The following is a 13,397-nucleotide window of genomic DNA, read 5'->3' as shown; positions in this document are numbered from 1 at the left end:
CACGCACTGCTTCATCACTGACTGATTTCTAATAAATGGGGACCGTTTCTTGCCCCTGCCAGGAATTCTGGGTACTCGGTAAAGTGGCAGAGATAAACACTATGAGTTTGGCAAACATTCATTTAGAAACAAAACATCAGGGACTGAATTAGCACCCATAAAAACAGGATGGGGGGAAAAAAAGAATATCCCAATGTCACAAAAGAATCCCTGATCCCTCTCCCCTCCACACACATGCTCACACAGGAGAGGTGTACTATGCGTCAGTGCTGGAGGAGTTGGAAAGGGAGGGGCGCGACTTTGAGGCCGACTCGTGGAGTCTGGCGGTGGACGCCTCCTACCTGCAGACCCAGCGAAAAGACATCACCAAGAGGCAGGATGTCATCTACGGTGAGGCCCTTCCTCTGCACTTCCCCCCTAAACAGGGCTTGCTCTCGCTAGCGCTCTCTGCTGGTCAGACGCTCTCTTTTCCACATAGCTTTGTTTTCTGGTCCTGCAGTGTTTAGTGGGACTGTTGTTCCTTCCCTGACTCACTTTATTCAAGTCAGTTCATGGGGCATGACCTAAAATGGTAATGAGCAACAACCATTTCAAGATGACGGGATAAAAATTGCTAATAAGCTTAGATGTTGGTGTATAAGATGATGGGGTGTGGCTAAAAATGCTAATAAGGGTATGAGCCAGTATAAGGTTGCAGGCCAAAGCTGTTAGCTTGACTGCATGTTTGAAAGGGCCACTGGCTAACCGCCTCCGTCCCCCCGGCAGAGCTGATCCAGACAGAGCTGCACCACGTCCGCACGTTGCGCATAATGGAGGGCGTGTTTCGCCGGGGCATGCTGGAGGAGGTGCTCCTGGAGCCGGGCGTGGTCCACGCGGTCTTCCCCTGCCTGGACCAGCTGGTGGTTCTGCACACGCGCTTCCTGGGCCAGATGCTAAGTAGGAGGAGCCACAGCCTGGCGCGGGGCAGCAGCACCAATTTCACCATCCATCAGCTCGGGGATGTGCTGGTGGAGCAGGTGGGCGGGGGATCTGGGGTTCATATCGTGAGAGTTACAGGGGCAACAGGTTTGCTCCAAATCACACCAGAGAGAGGGACCTGAATGGAGTTCATTATGCACCAAATTATGCACCAAATGTCCATTATTAACGGCTGGATATGTTAACAAAACCTACACGCTACACAAAAAGCAGCTGATCAAACGGAAAGGAATACATTCTTACATTCTCCGAGGTTATTGAACTTTTAACAGATTATTTTCCTGTTTCCTTCTCGCCTGTGTCCAGTTCTCAGGCCATAACGCCGACGAGATGCGGAAGTGTTACGCCGAGTTCTGCAGCCGTCACCTGAAAGCCGTGAAGCTGTATAAGGAGCTGCTGGCTCGGGACAAGAGGTTCCAGTACTTCATCAGGGTGAGGAAGAGGAGGAGTCTGGGGGGGGGACTGATGAAGTGAGAGGCCGGACAGTACTTACTGTGTTTCCCCTATGCAGCGCGTGAGCAGGGGTCCCCTACTCCGTCGTCATGGCGTCCAGGAGTGCATCTTACTAGTGACCCAGCGCATCACCAAGTACCCAGTGCTCATCCAGCGCATTCTGGACAACACGAAAGGTAGCGGACCCGCCACAAACCTGAACACTACCCGCCGCACACCTGAACACTACCCGCCGCACACCTGAACACTACCCGCCGCACACCTGAGCACTACCCGCCGCACACCTGAGCACTACCCGCCGCACACCTGAGCACTACCCGCCGCACACCTGAACACTACCCGCCGCACACCTGAGCACTACCCGCCGCACACCTGAACACTACCCACCGCACACCCCAGCACTGGGCTGCACCTAAACCAGCAGTCAGTATGCTGGACTGATTCATTGATTCCACTGATTAAGTGCAAGAAGGGGGGAAGTTTGTTTGTCACCATGCACTTAAAAAGACTCACCCATCAAAGACAGGACATCTCCCACTACACCTACTACTGGCCACAGAGGGGGGAAGAGTCGTGTTTAAGAATAGTGAACCTACATCATTTACAACACTGAAATTGAATACTTTTTCTGTATTCTGCACTATTTTACCCAGAAGTTGCAATAAATAAACCAGTCCATTGTCTTTTAATGAGTCACAAAAATGCAAATGGGGAAAACATTCATTTACTAAAACTAACCGGAGCTGCGTCGTGTCAGCTTCCATTACGAGCTATTAAACCTCCGCCACGTGATGCTAGCCTTTGTTACCAGAGCCCCATCGCGTTAGCTTCCATTAACCAGAAGCGCGTGGTGCCCCCCCCAGGCAATGAGGAGGAGGTGGCGTCTCTGAGCCAAGCGCTGGCCCTGATTAAAGACCTCCTGAGCTCCGTGGACCAGCAGGTCCAGGAGCTGGAGCGCACGCAGCGGCTGCAGGAGATCCGAGCCCGGCTGGACCCCCGCGCAGAGACTGAGGTGCGCGGCGGAGGGGTGTTCCGCGGAGCTGAGCTGCTCCGCCGGAGGCTCATCCACGAGGGGGCACTGCTCTGGAAGACGGCCCAGGGCTCCAGGCTGAAAGGTAGAGTGAGCGTTCCTGTACTGCACATGCGCATGTGTGTTACTCTGCGTGTCTGTTTCTGGTTTTATCAATGTGTCATTGTTTGTGTGTGTGTGTTACTCAGTGTGTCTGTTTCTTGTTTTATCAGTGTGTCAGTGTTTGTGTGTGTGTGTGTGTGTGTGTGTGTGTGTGTGTGTGTGTGTGTGTGTGTGTGTGTGTGTGTTCGTGCTCCTTAGTAAGAGCGTGTGTTTATTTTTCATAGATGTGCAGGTCTTGCTGATGACAGACATCCTGGTGTTCATGCAGGAAAAAGACCAGAAATATTTTTTCCCCTGTCTGGTGAGTCCCAGCTTTGACACACACTCGAGGTTTAGGCCTCAGTGTTCCTGAATTCCACATAAATCACTCATTTATCACGTCATTCCTTTAGATCAGGGAATAATGGAAACAATTTATATTACTAGTGAAATAATGTCAAACATGAAAGATATTTTACTGGAAAATGTTATGAATCACTGAAATCAAAACAAGTTATCTCTCTCTCTCCCTCTCTCAAAGGACAAGCCTTCAGTTCTGTCTCTCCAGAACCTGATTGTCAGAGACATAGCCAATCAGGAGCGAGGGATGTTCCTTATCAGCGACTCCACCCCCCCGGAGATGTACGAGCTCCACGCCGCCTCCAAAGACGACAGGAACAGCTGGATGAAGCTCATCCAGGACGCAGTGAGCAGGTCGGCCGGCTGACCTCCGACCCCTGCGTCCCCCCAACCCCATCCCCACGGCCAGAAGCCTTACCACCCCCCCAAAACGCTCTCTGTCTCTGTCCCACCCCCAGGTGCCCCTCCAGGGAAGATTTTCCTCTGATTGAGACCGAGGACAAGGCTCTCCTGCGCAGACTCCGAGGTCAGTACCAGGAACAGGCCGATTTTACATTTGCAGCAGCAGTGCCTGCCTTCGCTGTTATTAAAGCTACAATCTGTCTGCAATCGCCATGAACTGGGAGCAACTCTAATCTCAGTGGTGCATTTGTCTGCTTACTGGAGCTCACTGGAACTTGTAAATGCTTCTCTCTCTCTCTCTCTCTCTCTCTCTCTCTCTGTCTATCTCTATCTTGTCTCGCTTCTTTCTTTCTCTCTCTCGCTCTTCTCTCTTCCCTCCTTCTCCTTATCTCCTACTCCTTTTCTCTCTCTCTCTCTTTCTCTCCCTTCCCCCTTTTAGCTGATATTCAGCAGAAGGATCGGGAGGTCCTGGAGCTGCTTCAGGAACGAGTAACCTTGTTCTCAGACCTGGCTGAGGTCACCGGAGGTCAGGAGGTCACCCTCCCCACCAGCTCCCGGAACGTGTTTCGAGCGGACACCCCTCACGCGCCCCAGGCTGAAAGGTTACTGAACAGCGCCATAACTGAAGGTACGCAGAGGCGCGACTCAGCGTCAAACTCAATCTCAGAGTACGGCTGTACAAACGTGTCCGTCTGTTTTCCCTGTGCCTCGACGCAGTGGACAGGCTGAGCGAACTGCTCCTCGGCTCCAACCTCGAGCGCCGCCACTCCTGCAGTTCCAGCAGCGACCAGAACCACACGGAGGCGCCAGTGAGCAGTAAGTCTCCAGCTTGCTGTGCCACGGCTATTAGAAAGGAAATGTCTGTAAAAAAAAATAAAAATAAATAAACTCACACTCCTTTTTTTTTTTCCTAAACACAGATGGGGAGCCACCTTCGGTTAATGGGACTCATGACGGGAACAGCCCGACACAAAAGGCAAGTGTCTGATTTTGGGAACAGACTCTGGGCAGTTTGCCATGTGCCTATATTTTTTTTAGATTTTGTTTGTGGATATTTAAAAATCCTCCCTCCACAACTGAGACCAAATCTAGAAAACTAACCCATATAATACCATTTATGTCATTTTGAGGGACGCTGAACTGTAACTGTATGCTTCCTACAGGACCGAAACGGTAACCAGCTGCAGGACAGGACTCTGAACGAGGTGCACCTCACTCCCTAGAACCTTCTATCTCAACACTCCCGCCCCCTCGAGAAAGATGGCTAATGCCCTTGCTGTGTTTGTGTTTTAGGAAGTTTGTCAAAGACTGGTCAACCTCAGCACTCATCTCCACGCACTACAGGTAAGACTCCCCAAGTAACCGTAGCAACCAGCCTTCTACATCTCTTTCTCTCATCTCTTCTAATCCCTCCTTCTCTCTGTGCCTCCGCCTCTCCAGCCGGTAGCCGGTGTGTAGCGTGTGTTTGGAGTGGACCTGCAGAGCTGTTAGTGTCTTTTGTGCTTTAAAGAGACTCTGAAAGTCTCTTTGTTTCGTCTTCCCTCGGCCTCTTTTACTCAACTTTTACCCCTCCAGTTTAAAAACTTTTATTGGCATTACAACATTAAATTATAGGCCTGCCGAACCATTTTTTAGTCATATCTCCTGCCCTCTTTCTTCGTGTGTGTGTCTCTCTCTCTCTCTCTCTCTCTCTCTCTCTCTCTCTCTCTCTCTCTCTCTCTCTCTCTCTCTCTCCCCCTCCTACCCTCTCTTTCTCCCTCTAGGCAGCAGTCATCAGGCAGGACTCCATCCTGGAGTTGTGCCTGCACGACGGCTCCACCGCCAGCTCCACCCCGCCCACCCCGACCTCTGCCCCGCTGGTCTTTGTCCCGGCCCGCCTGAGCCGCTCGCTGTCCCGCGACGCCCTGCTGGAGGGCGTGAGCGCGGGGGCAAGCGGCGAGCAGGCCCTGCTGCAGCGGCAGTTCTCCCTGCTGCAGGAGGAGCTGTTTCGGCTGCGCCCCCTGGAGGCCAGGCTGCGCGACAGCGAGAGGATGCGGGCGCAGCTGGAGACGCAACTGAGGGAGCTGCAGGCCTCGCGGGACGCCGGCCGTAAGGACAGGGGGGTGGCCACGGCACAGCAGGTGAGTGCTCGCGACTGGCAGAATATGATCGCCGCGTGTCTTCAGTTCCTTAAGTTTCCTTAAAGTCTTTTTGATTGTGATGTTTCACAGTCTCCGGAATGAGATTAAAATCCTGAATATAAAATAAAGGCATCTTGTGTTCATCAAGGCTCCAGGTCAGAGGACACGGAGTGATGGAGTGAAGGGCCCCCTCGCGCCGCTGGCCTGCCAGGAGGCTATCGACCAGTTAGATGGCGTCCAGGAGGGCAGCGACGAGGAGGAGGAGTCCGACCAGGAGGAAGAAGTTCGGATTTCCCCCCGCTCCGACAGTCCCAGAGGTGAGCTCACCAGTCCGCATTAGGAAAAGGACAAGTAACCATTAGACCCGCCGCTGGGTCAGAACTATAGCTCTGTTGGGGCTCTGCTTTCTGTTTTTTGCTTCCTTTCATCTGTTTTGCGTTTAGTTTCATGCTGACAGTCCATGGGTGTGTCACTGTGTAACGCTCTGTCTCTCCCTCTGTACATCATCCCCGTTTACTCTCTGGGCGGGTGCGTGTATTCAGGCATTGTGTAAACCTCCGTCTCTCCTCAGCTTTGCGCTTTGAGGAGTGACGACACACGGCAGTGTCACTGCTTAAACATCGCCACCTCACACGCACGCCAAAAAAATACAATTAAATAAAAGGGTTCCGCCCCCTGCCTTGGATTTTTGTTTGTTTTGTGTCTGAAGCAACTCTCGCACGTCTTGCAGATCTGCAGGACATTCCAGAGGAGAGCGAGTGTGGGACAGAGGCCGTGGAGGGTGAGGCCGGGCCTGACTCCGCCCACAGCTAACACTGGCCCGGCCCCTTCCACGAGGTGGAGTCACTCGGAGAGCTGGATCTCCTCGGCACGACGCTACACGAAGCCGCCCACTTCCCATCACGGGGAGAAAAAAAAAGTCTCAGCATGTCTTGCAATAAATAACTTAGCTGAGAGAGCTTGTGCTGTACTTTGGAAAAAAAAATTTTAATCTAATTTCAATTGTCTGATTTTGAGACAAAACCTTTTCTTCCTGTTTGATACAAGGAAGAGAAGAAAGAAAGAATAAGATTATAGGGAAATGTTAAGGTTAAAAGTGTGGGGTTAACCATCTGCTGGTGAAGCAGTGTTCATAATTTATCTCTAAAATTACCTCTTATGAACTCTAGCCTACTACTGCCTGCCATTGTTTTATTTTTTATCATTGTTAAGCCACAAATGACTGTGACTGAAATCAAGAGACTGAAAATATAAAATTAGAAAGATGAGCTTGCGCTATGATGTAAACAGGACAAGTCTGACTCTAAACTACATGTGTGAGTTTCCCCCCAAAAAAAAACACAGACGAACAAGGTCTTCATAAACAGTTGACCCCTGCGGCGTGCAAGGGGACCATGGAGTTGGCAGAACTCTCCAAAAACAGGGTGAAGGATAATCGCAAGACAACGAAAAAAGACCAAAGTCGTTCGTCAGTTAGTAATATTCTGTTACTGTAAGTTTTACTTTATTGGAATAGAGTAGTTGAAAATAAATGTCATGTTTAAGACAGGTTTAGTGACAATAACTTCATGAAGGACATTGAGTATGAGCAGTCTCCTTTGGGACCAGGAGTGGCTGAGGAAACCAGACGGACTGGCCTGGACACAGAAGGGTTTTTCTGTACTTTGTATATTATGTATCTGCCTGTACAAATATTTGGAGTGTTAAAAAAAACCAAAAAAAAAACAACTAAAAGAATGCTCTTGGAAGTGTATAACGTGTAACTTTTTAAAACTACTTTTTTTGTTGTAATTGTGTTTATTTTTACCTAAACTTACTGCTTGTTTGTATTGTGTTGGTTAAATATACTGTAGTAATTATTATTGACGCATTGTTTCTTCCGATATGTGTTCTTGCATGCCACACACACACACACGTCTGAATGACACCGTCGAGTGTCGTAATTTAATAGTTTTTTCTGATGTTTAGTAGCAGTTTCTTTTAAATACATGAGGCTGTCCTTCGTTGAGTCTTGGGCGGAAGTTTGAAGCGCCTCCCGGTAATAAATGAAGAGCCAAATATTTGATAAGCGCTGCGTTCACATCACACCCTAGTTACAGTCATTTACCACCGAGAAGACCAGGGACGTTTCACTGCGGGGTTAGCGTCCACGGTAAGTCTGTCTGTGTGTGTGTGTGTGTGTGTGTGTGTACGTACGTACACACACACACTGGGGGCAGTTAGGAATACGCCATGAATAAGCAAACTAATGTAACGTTGCTGGAATAATGTCTCCATTTAGAGCTCACCAGTTTGGCTATTCCAGTTTATAATGGGCGCTCGAATTAGCCCATTAGGAGCAGCGTAGCTAATGGCTGCTACCTTCACAGCGGTGTGTGTGTTGGAGGAAAGACGCGGGGCGTCTGGTGGGCGCCCCGGACTGAGCTGGGAATCCCAGCGGCTATGTTGTGTAGTTCTCCAGTTGTCTTTCACGCCGAACACTGCCTGGGCTTTAACTGGGCGCCAGGGACAACCTACAGGTCCCGGGAACAGGAATAAAATGACTTCTAACTGCCAAATCACTTCTAACGGGTTCGAACTGTACCGCTGTCTCACAGTAATCTTGTTACAGTAATGTAATTCATTTCGACATGAAGTCGGTCTGAATCAAATCGATCGCTGAAATATCTAAAACACATAAATAAACAGTTGAATTGTTGCTATTTAATCCTATATTTTCTTTAAACTGTTATTTAACTGGTGTCGCGTCTTAATTTGCAGTCGGTACTGAGCCATGGAAAGCATTTTGGAGACCATGGATTACATACCCATGAACAGACCTGTACGTAGCAACATATTCTCCATCTTCAGTGTCTTAAAACAGCTCTTTTTTGTGGATTCATCTGTTCATTTGCACGTTTCCTTGCAGATGTGGTGGGGAACCCTTGGTACCGTGCGTCCGTTTCTGCCTTTTGACCCTGTTATGGACGCACGTCAGATTTACGCTGCCCTGGAAAAGAAAAGTACAGAAATGGGCCGTTGAACTACTATGGCTGAGCATAATATTAGACTAAAAAAATATGTAAATCCATTTATTACCAGAAATAAAAAAGCATCAGCTCAGCGTTCCTGGGTGCATGTGCGACTTTGTGTTTGTGTATAAGGCACTGATGTCATGACGCTGGTAAGGATCATCACCAACAGGACCAACGCCCAGAGACAGAGCATTGCTACGGCCTATAACAACCTCACACAGAAGGTAATTAGAAATTGCCATACCGTCAGCAACACTGAACACTTCTTTAGCGCCGTACCACTGTACCAGGCAGTGTGAAGCTCCTCCCTCTCCATCAGGACCTCGGCGCCGCTCTGAAGAAAGCGCTCTCCGGGCCCCTGGAGGAGCTCCTGCTGGCGCTCATGATGACTCCAGCTGGCTTTGATGCCTCTCGGCTACGACAGGCCATGGAGGTGAGCCAGACATGACGAGAATACAACACAACATCGCCAGGCGTCACTTCTGATGGTGTATGTGTGTGTGGGTCACAGGGTTTAGGCACAGATGAAGAAGCACTTTTGGAAGTGCTGTGTACTAGATCTCCTGATCAGCTTCGAGACATCACGGTAGCGTACAAGGAGGGTAAGCGGCAACCCAGCAATCCAGTAGCCGACTCTGGATATCAGGGGCAGTGGTAGCTCAGAGGTTAAGGTACTTAAGGTTGCCAGTTCAAGCCCCACCACTGCCAAGTTGCCACCGCTGGGCCCCTGAACGAGACCCTTAACCCTCAGTTACTCAAGTTGTTTTTAGTCACAATTATAAGTCATTTTGGATAAAAGTGTCAGCTAAACGCTGTAAATGTACACATGAGAAACAAATGTAGTTGGGATGACTGGTGAAGAATGGAGGTGAACATAAACACGTCACTCATTTCCTGCAGCTTACAGCCGTTACCTGGAGAATGATCTGATCGGTGAAACAAGCAAAGACTTCACCAGTCTAGTGCTGGCCATACTCAAGGTAAAGACCTATAATATAGTACATTACCACAACTGAATATGAAAAAAACCCTTTAAATATTAAAATTAAACATCATATACTGACTGGAAGCAGCTGATTCTAGAACAGTGTCCTTATTCTTAGCGGTTTTACGTTCACATACAGAACTTCACAGCATCGCATTCAGAATAAATGCAGGTTGAAGCACGTTGCCTCTTGGAGAAGTTAACGATTAAAAACGGCAGGGCATGGGTGTGTGTTTGAAGGACACTGACTCGTCTCTGTCATATCAACAGAAGGAGGAGATAAACCGGCAGGGCGTGATTGATTACCAGCTCATTGACCAAGACGTCAGGGTGTGCCTCCATCTCTCTTTCTTGCACTTTTATGGCCTTTTCCACGTCATGCATAGGCAATAATAAGTGTGTGTGTGTGTGTGTGTGTGTGTGTGTGTGTGTACACTTTGAACTATGCACACTTTTGGTCTAGAATCTTAATGATGGTGTGAGTGGAAAGAAATCTGACCCTGCCCCCTGGATCCAAATACTGACCTCTCGTAGTTTGGACCATCTCAATAGAGGTAGGGCATTTCGCAACCTCAGAGCAAACAACCTCAGAGCGAACCCACTGCAGCTCTCTCTCTCTGCTCTAGTGCTTTCCACGCTGGAGGAGCTGAAAGGAGAGGCAGTAGACAAAACCATCCAGAAGCACTTTTCAGGAGACCTTCGACTTGGCCTGCGCATTTTGGGTGAGAAATATTTAACCAACTTTACCTTAATTAACAATAGAAACCCCACACAAATCAACATTGTATTTATCCTCACACACACACACACACACACACACACACACACACACACACACACACACACACAAATATTACAACCATCTGCTTATATCGCACAAGATTGTCCCTGCTTGGATCAGACCTGGTATTCCGACACATCATACAAATGCGTGATCGGACTGAGATCTGGGAAATTTGGAGGCCAAATCAACACCTTGAACTCAGTCATGTTATTCAAACCATTCCTGAACTATTTTTGCAATGTAGCAGGACTCATTATTCCTGCTATTAGGGAATACCATGCCATGATGATGTATGCTTGCTAAAAATGTTTGGGTAGGTAGTATGAGTCAAACTACCATCCATATGAATGCCTGGACCAAAGGTTTCCCAGTGAAACGTCGCCCAGAGCGTCACGCTGTGTTTTCGGATACCTTTCCATCGTAGCCAGGGTTAACGTTTTCAGCAATTTGTGCTTCTCTGGACTTGAACCAGATGGGCTGGCCTTTGCTCCCCACACTCATCTGTGAGCCTTGGGTGTCCATGACCTGCTGCTTTGGAGACGCTCAGACCCAGTTGACTAGCTTTACAATTGGACCCTTAGCCACAGTCACTCAGATCCTTACGCTTGCCCACTTTTCTTGCCTCAAACACACCAAGAATTGTTCACTTGTTGTCTAACATGTCCCACCACTGTGGGCCATTTTTGTGCAAAAACGTAGTAACATACCAGTACATGGGTAGCCTCGCCTCCACAGCTGGCGCTCATTACTGTAGATTGGCTCCACAGCAACACCAGGAAAACTCTTTAAAAGGCCAATGCGCCATAGCAACAGCTGGATAACCCCCAGCAAAACAAGACCCTCCTAAAACCCCACCGACCCTCCTAAAACCACACCAATCTCCAACGACCTCCAAAATCCTCACCAACCCTCAACAACCCTCCAAAATCCCCGCCAACTCCCAAAATCCCCACCAACCTCCAACAACCCTCCAAAAACCCAAACAACCCTCAAAAACCCCACCACCAAATACAACAGTTATTACAAATGAACAGAAAGCATCCTCTGTGCAACACGTATTTGATCTTTTCCGTTTTCAGATGGGCTGTGCACGTTTGTAACCCGAGCAGTGAAGTAATTGCTGTGTGATTTGATTAATGAGGCAACACAAGCGTTCATATCTGTACCGTGTAATGTGTCTCTCTGCAGTGCGCACCATCCAGAACACACCCCTGTTCCTGGCCCAGCGCTTACAAGCCTGCATGAAGGTAGAAGAGATATCTCCATAGTCTTTGGAATTTTGCCAGCTATATGGTCACTGAGTGTGTGTGTGTGTGTGTGTGTGTGTGTATATATATGTATATATGTGTGTATATGTATATGTGTGTGTATGTATGTGTGTGTCTGTATATGTATATGTGTGTATATGTGTGTATGTGTGTATATGTGTGTGTGTGTGTGTGTGTATATATATATATATATATATATATATATATATATATATATACACACACAGAAGAATGCTGTAGTTCGAGGCATCCTGGTGGCTCGGAGTGAAGAGGACCTCCTATGGGTTAGGGTTGAGTTCCGTAAACTGGCCAACGTCTCTCTCTACACAACCATCCAGGTCAGATACAGACAACATCTACATATCTTACGCTTTGTTTCTCTCATATGCATTTGCGCACACACACACTCAAACAATGGAATATAACTAACAATGTCCTCACAGAATTTATGGATTATATGATTAATGAAGTTCTGACCTGAACCATATTTATATGTATGATGTATTCCAAATGCTCCTTTTAACTCATAAAGCTTCATCTGACTTGCAGAAAGAATTCAAGGGGGATTTACAGGCAGCCCTTCTGGCCCTGTGTCGGTCCGAGGACGTCTGAGGACATCCGAGGGGACACACAACCGCTCAGCGCGCCACACTGGACATTCCTCCTCAGTTCCCATCCTCCACTTGTTTAGCCGCGCCGCTTTCCATTAGGACATCCCCCTGCTTCCTTTGGTCAGGACCCACATGAACCATGTGTGGAATTTTACTCCGAACAATACGTGTAGTAGGAGCAGAAATCGCTCTGTGCCCCACAGCGTCCGTCACCGCCAGGAGTCAAGTACTAATATCCATTAAGAGGGCTGGGATTTGGGATTTGGGATTTGGTTCGGGTGTGGGTTCTGTTTTTCCGTGCAGTCTGAATACCACAGATGTCAATTGGGAAATCTAAATCTTTTTATTTAATTTGTTCAGCAATAAATTTGTTCTGTTTTCTCTGCCCCATAATTAAACTTCACCTGTTCTGTATTTGTCATTAGTGATTCTTTTATTTTGGTTACAAGCGGATGACACATGTAAGTTATTTTGTTTCCCTTTGTTCCAGAAGCTTCAGCACTGCACAGTAAACTCCTTTGCTTTGCTGTTGCAAACTACCTCTGTACTCTCGGACGCTCCGCAGTTTTCTCTCCACCCTCGCCAAACGCTCCACCGTTCTGCTTCCACCCATCTTGCATTGTTTTATCACCTGGTATCAGTTCTAATTGCAAAGTTCAGTATCTGTTTTTGTTCTAGGACTGAACTAATACGTTGCATTTCGAGCATATGAAAGCATTACAAGGAACCTGATGCATTTGAACTGTGTACTTATGAAACAAAAACACTTTTGCATAGATGCTTCTTGGAGATGTAGATATTTGAGGTGTAAGAGATATGCACATAAAACCTATAAAAGATTTTTAATGCCAAATTGATTTTACTGGACTAAGTGGAGTGACATTACATCTCTAGTTTCGGGTACTTTGTGGGAAGGCGGGACAAATTCAGGACTGAGGTCAGACGCCAGTTTATTTTAGCAAGAGGCACAAAGGACCAGGTGAGCAGACAAATATCTGCTCATGCCATAGCAACCCGCTGTCGGTGTGCGTTTTAACAGCATTACCAAAGGAGCATCTCTGCGGGTAATCTCCCCACTGAGAAACGGTCCCTCTGCGTGATCCCCTCTTCGTCTCCTCCCTCTGCAAAATGGAACCTGAACATTTGCCAAAGTCAGGCATCAAGAAGGAGGAGCTGATTCTAAAGAGGCTCAACGGAGCAGGAGCAGGCAGAGACAGACACGTGTGCCAGGTTTATAGCGCTGGAGCCACTCACTAGCCCCTGACTGAGAGCGTCTGCCTGAGGATCTTGCAGTTCACTTGGGCTCCTGTG

General features: G+C 48.1%; 2 protein-coding genes across 5 annotated transcripts in view; both read left to right on the top strand.

Annotated features, from left to right (window-relative positions):
- The window catches only part of arhgef2 (rho/rac guanine nucleotide exchange factor (GEF) 2), a 43,147-nt gene extending 36,010 nt beyond the window's left edge, over window positions 1–7,137 (top strand). For all 3 annotated transcript variants that reach the window (XM_035528756.1, XM_035528755.1, XM_035528758.1), the window contains 16 exons: window positions 247–390; window positions 766–1,016; window positions 1,285–1,410; window positions 1,490–1,607; window positions 2,295–2,546; window positions 2,788–2,864; window positions 3,084–3,256; window positions 3,361–3,428; window positions 3,744–3,932; window positions 4,022–4,120; window positions 4,225–4,280; window positions 4,468–4,509; window positions 4,598–4,648; window positions 5,068–5,424; window positions 5,573–5,741; window positions 6,155–7,137. In XM_035528756.1, the coding sequence (XP_035384649.1) occupies window positions 247–390; window positions 766–1,016; window positions 1,285–1,410; window positions 1,490–1,607; window positions 2,295–2,546; window positions 2,788–2,864; window positions 3,084–3,256; window positions 3,361–3,428; window positions 3,744–3,932; window positions 4,022–4,120; window positions 4,225–4,280; window positions 4,468–4,509; window positions 4,598–4,648; window positions 5,068–5,424; window positions 5,573–5,741; window positions 6,155–6,237 (2,255 nt within the window). In that variant the 3' untranslated portion in view covers window positions 6,238–7,137. The remainder of the gene's footprint in view (window positions 1–246; window positions 391–765; window positions 1,017–1,284; window positions 1,411–1,489; window positions 1,608–2,294; window positions 2,547–2,787; window positions 2,865–3,083; window positions 3,257–3,360; window positions 3,429–3,743; window positions 3,933–4,021; window positions 4,121–4,224; window positions 4,281–4,467; window positions 4,510–4,597; window positions 4,649–5,067; window positions 5,425–5,572; window positions 5,742–6,154) is intronic.
- A 253-nt stretch (window positions 7,138–7,390) lies between these two features.
- Window positions 7,391–12,494, top strand: LOC113584867 (annexin A2-like). Of its 2 annotated transcripts, none has more exons than XM_027022062.2 (13): window positions 7,391–7,576; window positions 8,185–8,245; window positions 8,333–8,426; window positions 8,568–8,662; window positions 8,758–8,871; window positions 8,950–9,040; window positions 9,339–9,418; window positions 9,694–9,753; window positions 9,887–9,977; window positions 10,050–10,145; window positions 11,396–11,454; window positions 11,703–11,813; window positions 12,025–12,494. In XM_027022062.2, the coding sequence occupies exons 2-13, from the start codon at window positions 8,198–8,200 to the stop codon at window positions 12,085–12,087; spliced, it is 1,002 nt and encodes a 333-aa protein (XP_026877863.1). In that variant the 5' UTR covers window positions 7,391–7,576; window positions 8,185–8,197; the 3' UTR covers window positions 12,088–12,494. The 2 variants fall into 2 exon arrangements, with proteins under 2 accessions (XP_026877863.1, XP_026877872.1); XM_027022071.2 differs by lacking the exon at window positions 7,391–7,576 and adding an exon at window positions 7,951–7,995.
- The last annotated feature ends 903 nt before the right edge of the window (window positions 12,495–13,397 follow it).

Source organism: Electrophorus electricus, chromosome 7 (assembly GCF_013358815.1).
Source record: "Electrophorus electricus isolate fEleEle1 chromosome 7, fEleEle1.pri, whole genome shotgun sequence".
Classification (NCBI taxonomy): domain Eukaryota; kingdom Metazoa; phylum Chordata; class Actinopteri; order Gymnotiformes; family Gymnotidae; genus Electrophorus; species Electrophorus electricus.
Note: the sequence above shows the minus strand (reverse complement) of the source record. Positions and strands in the feature narration are given on the sequence as shown.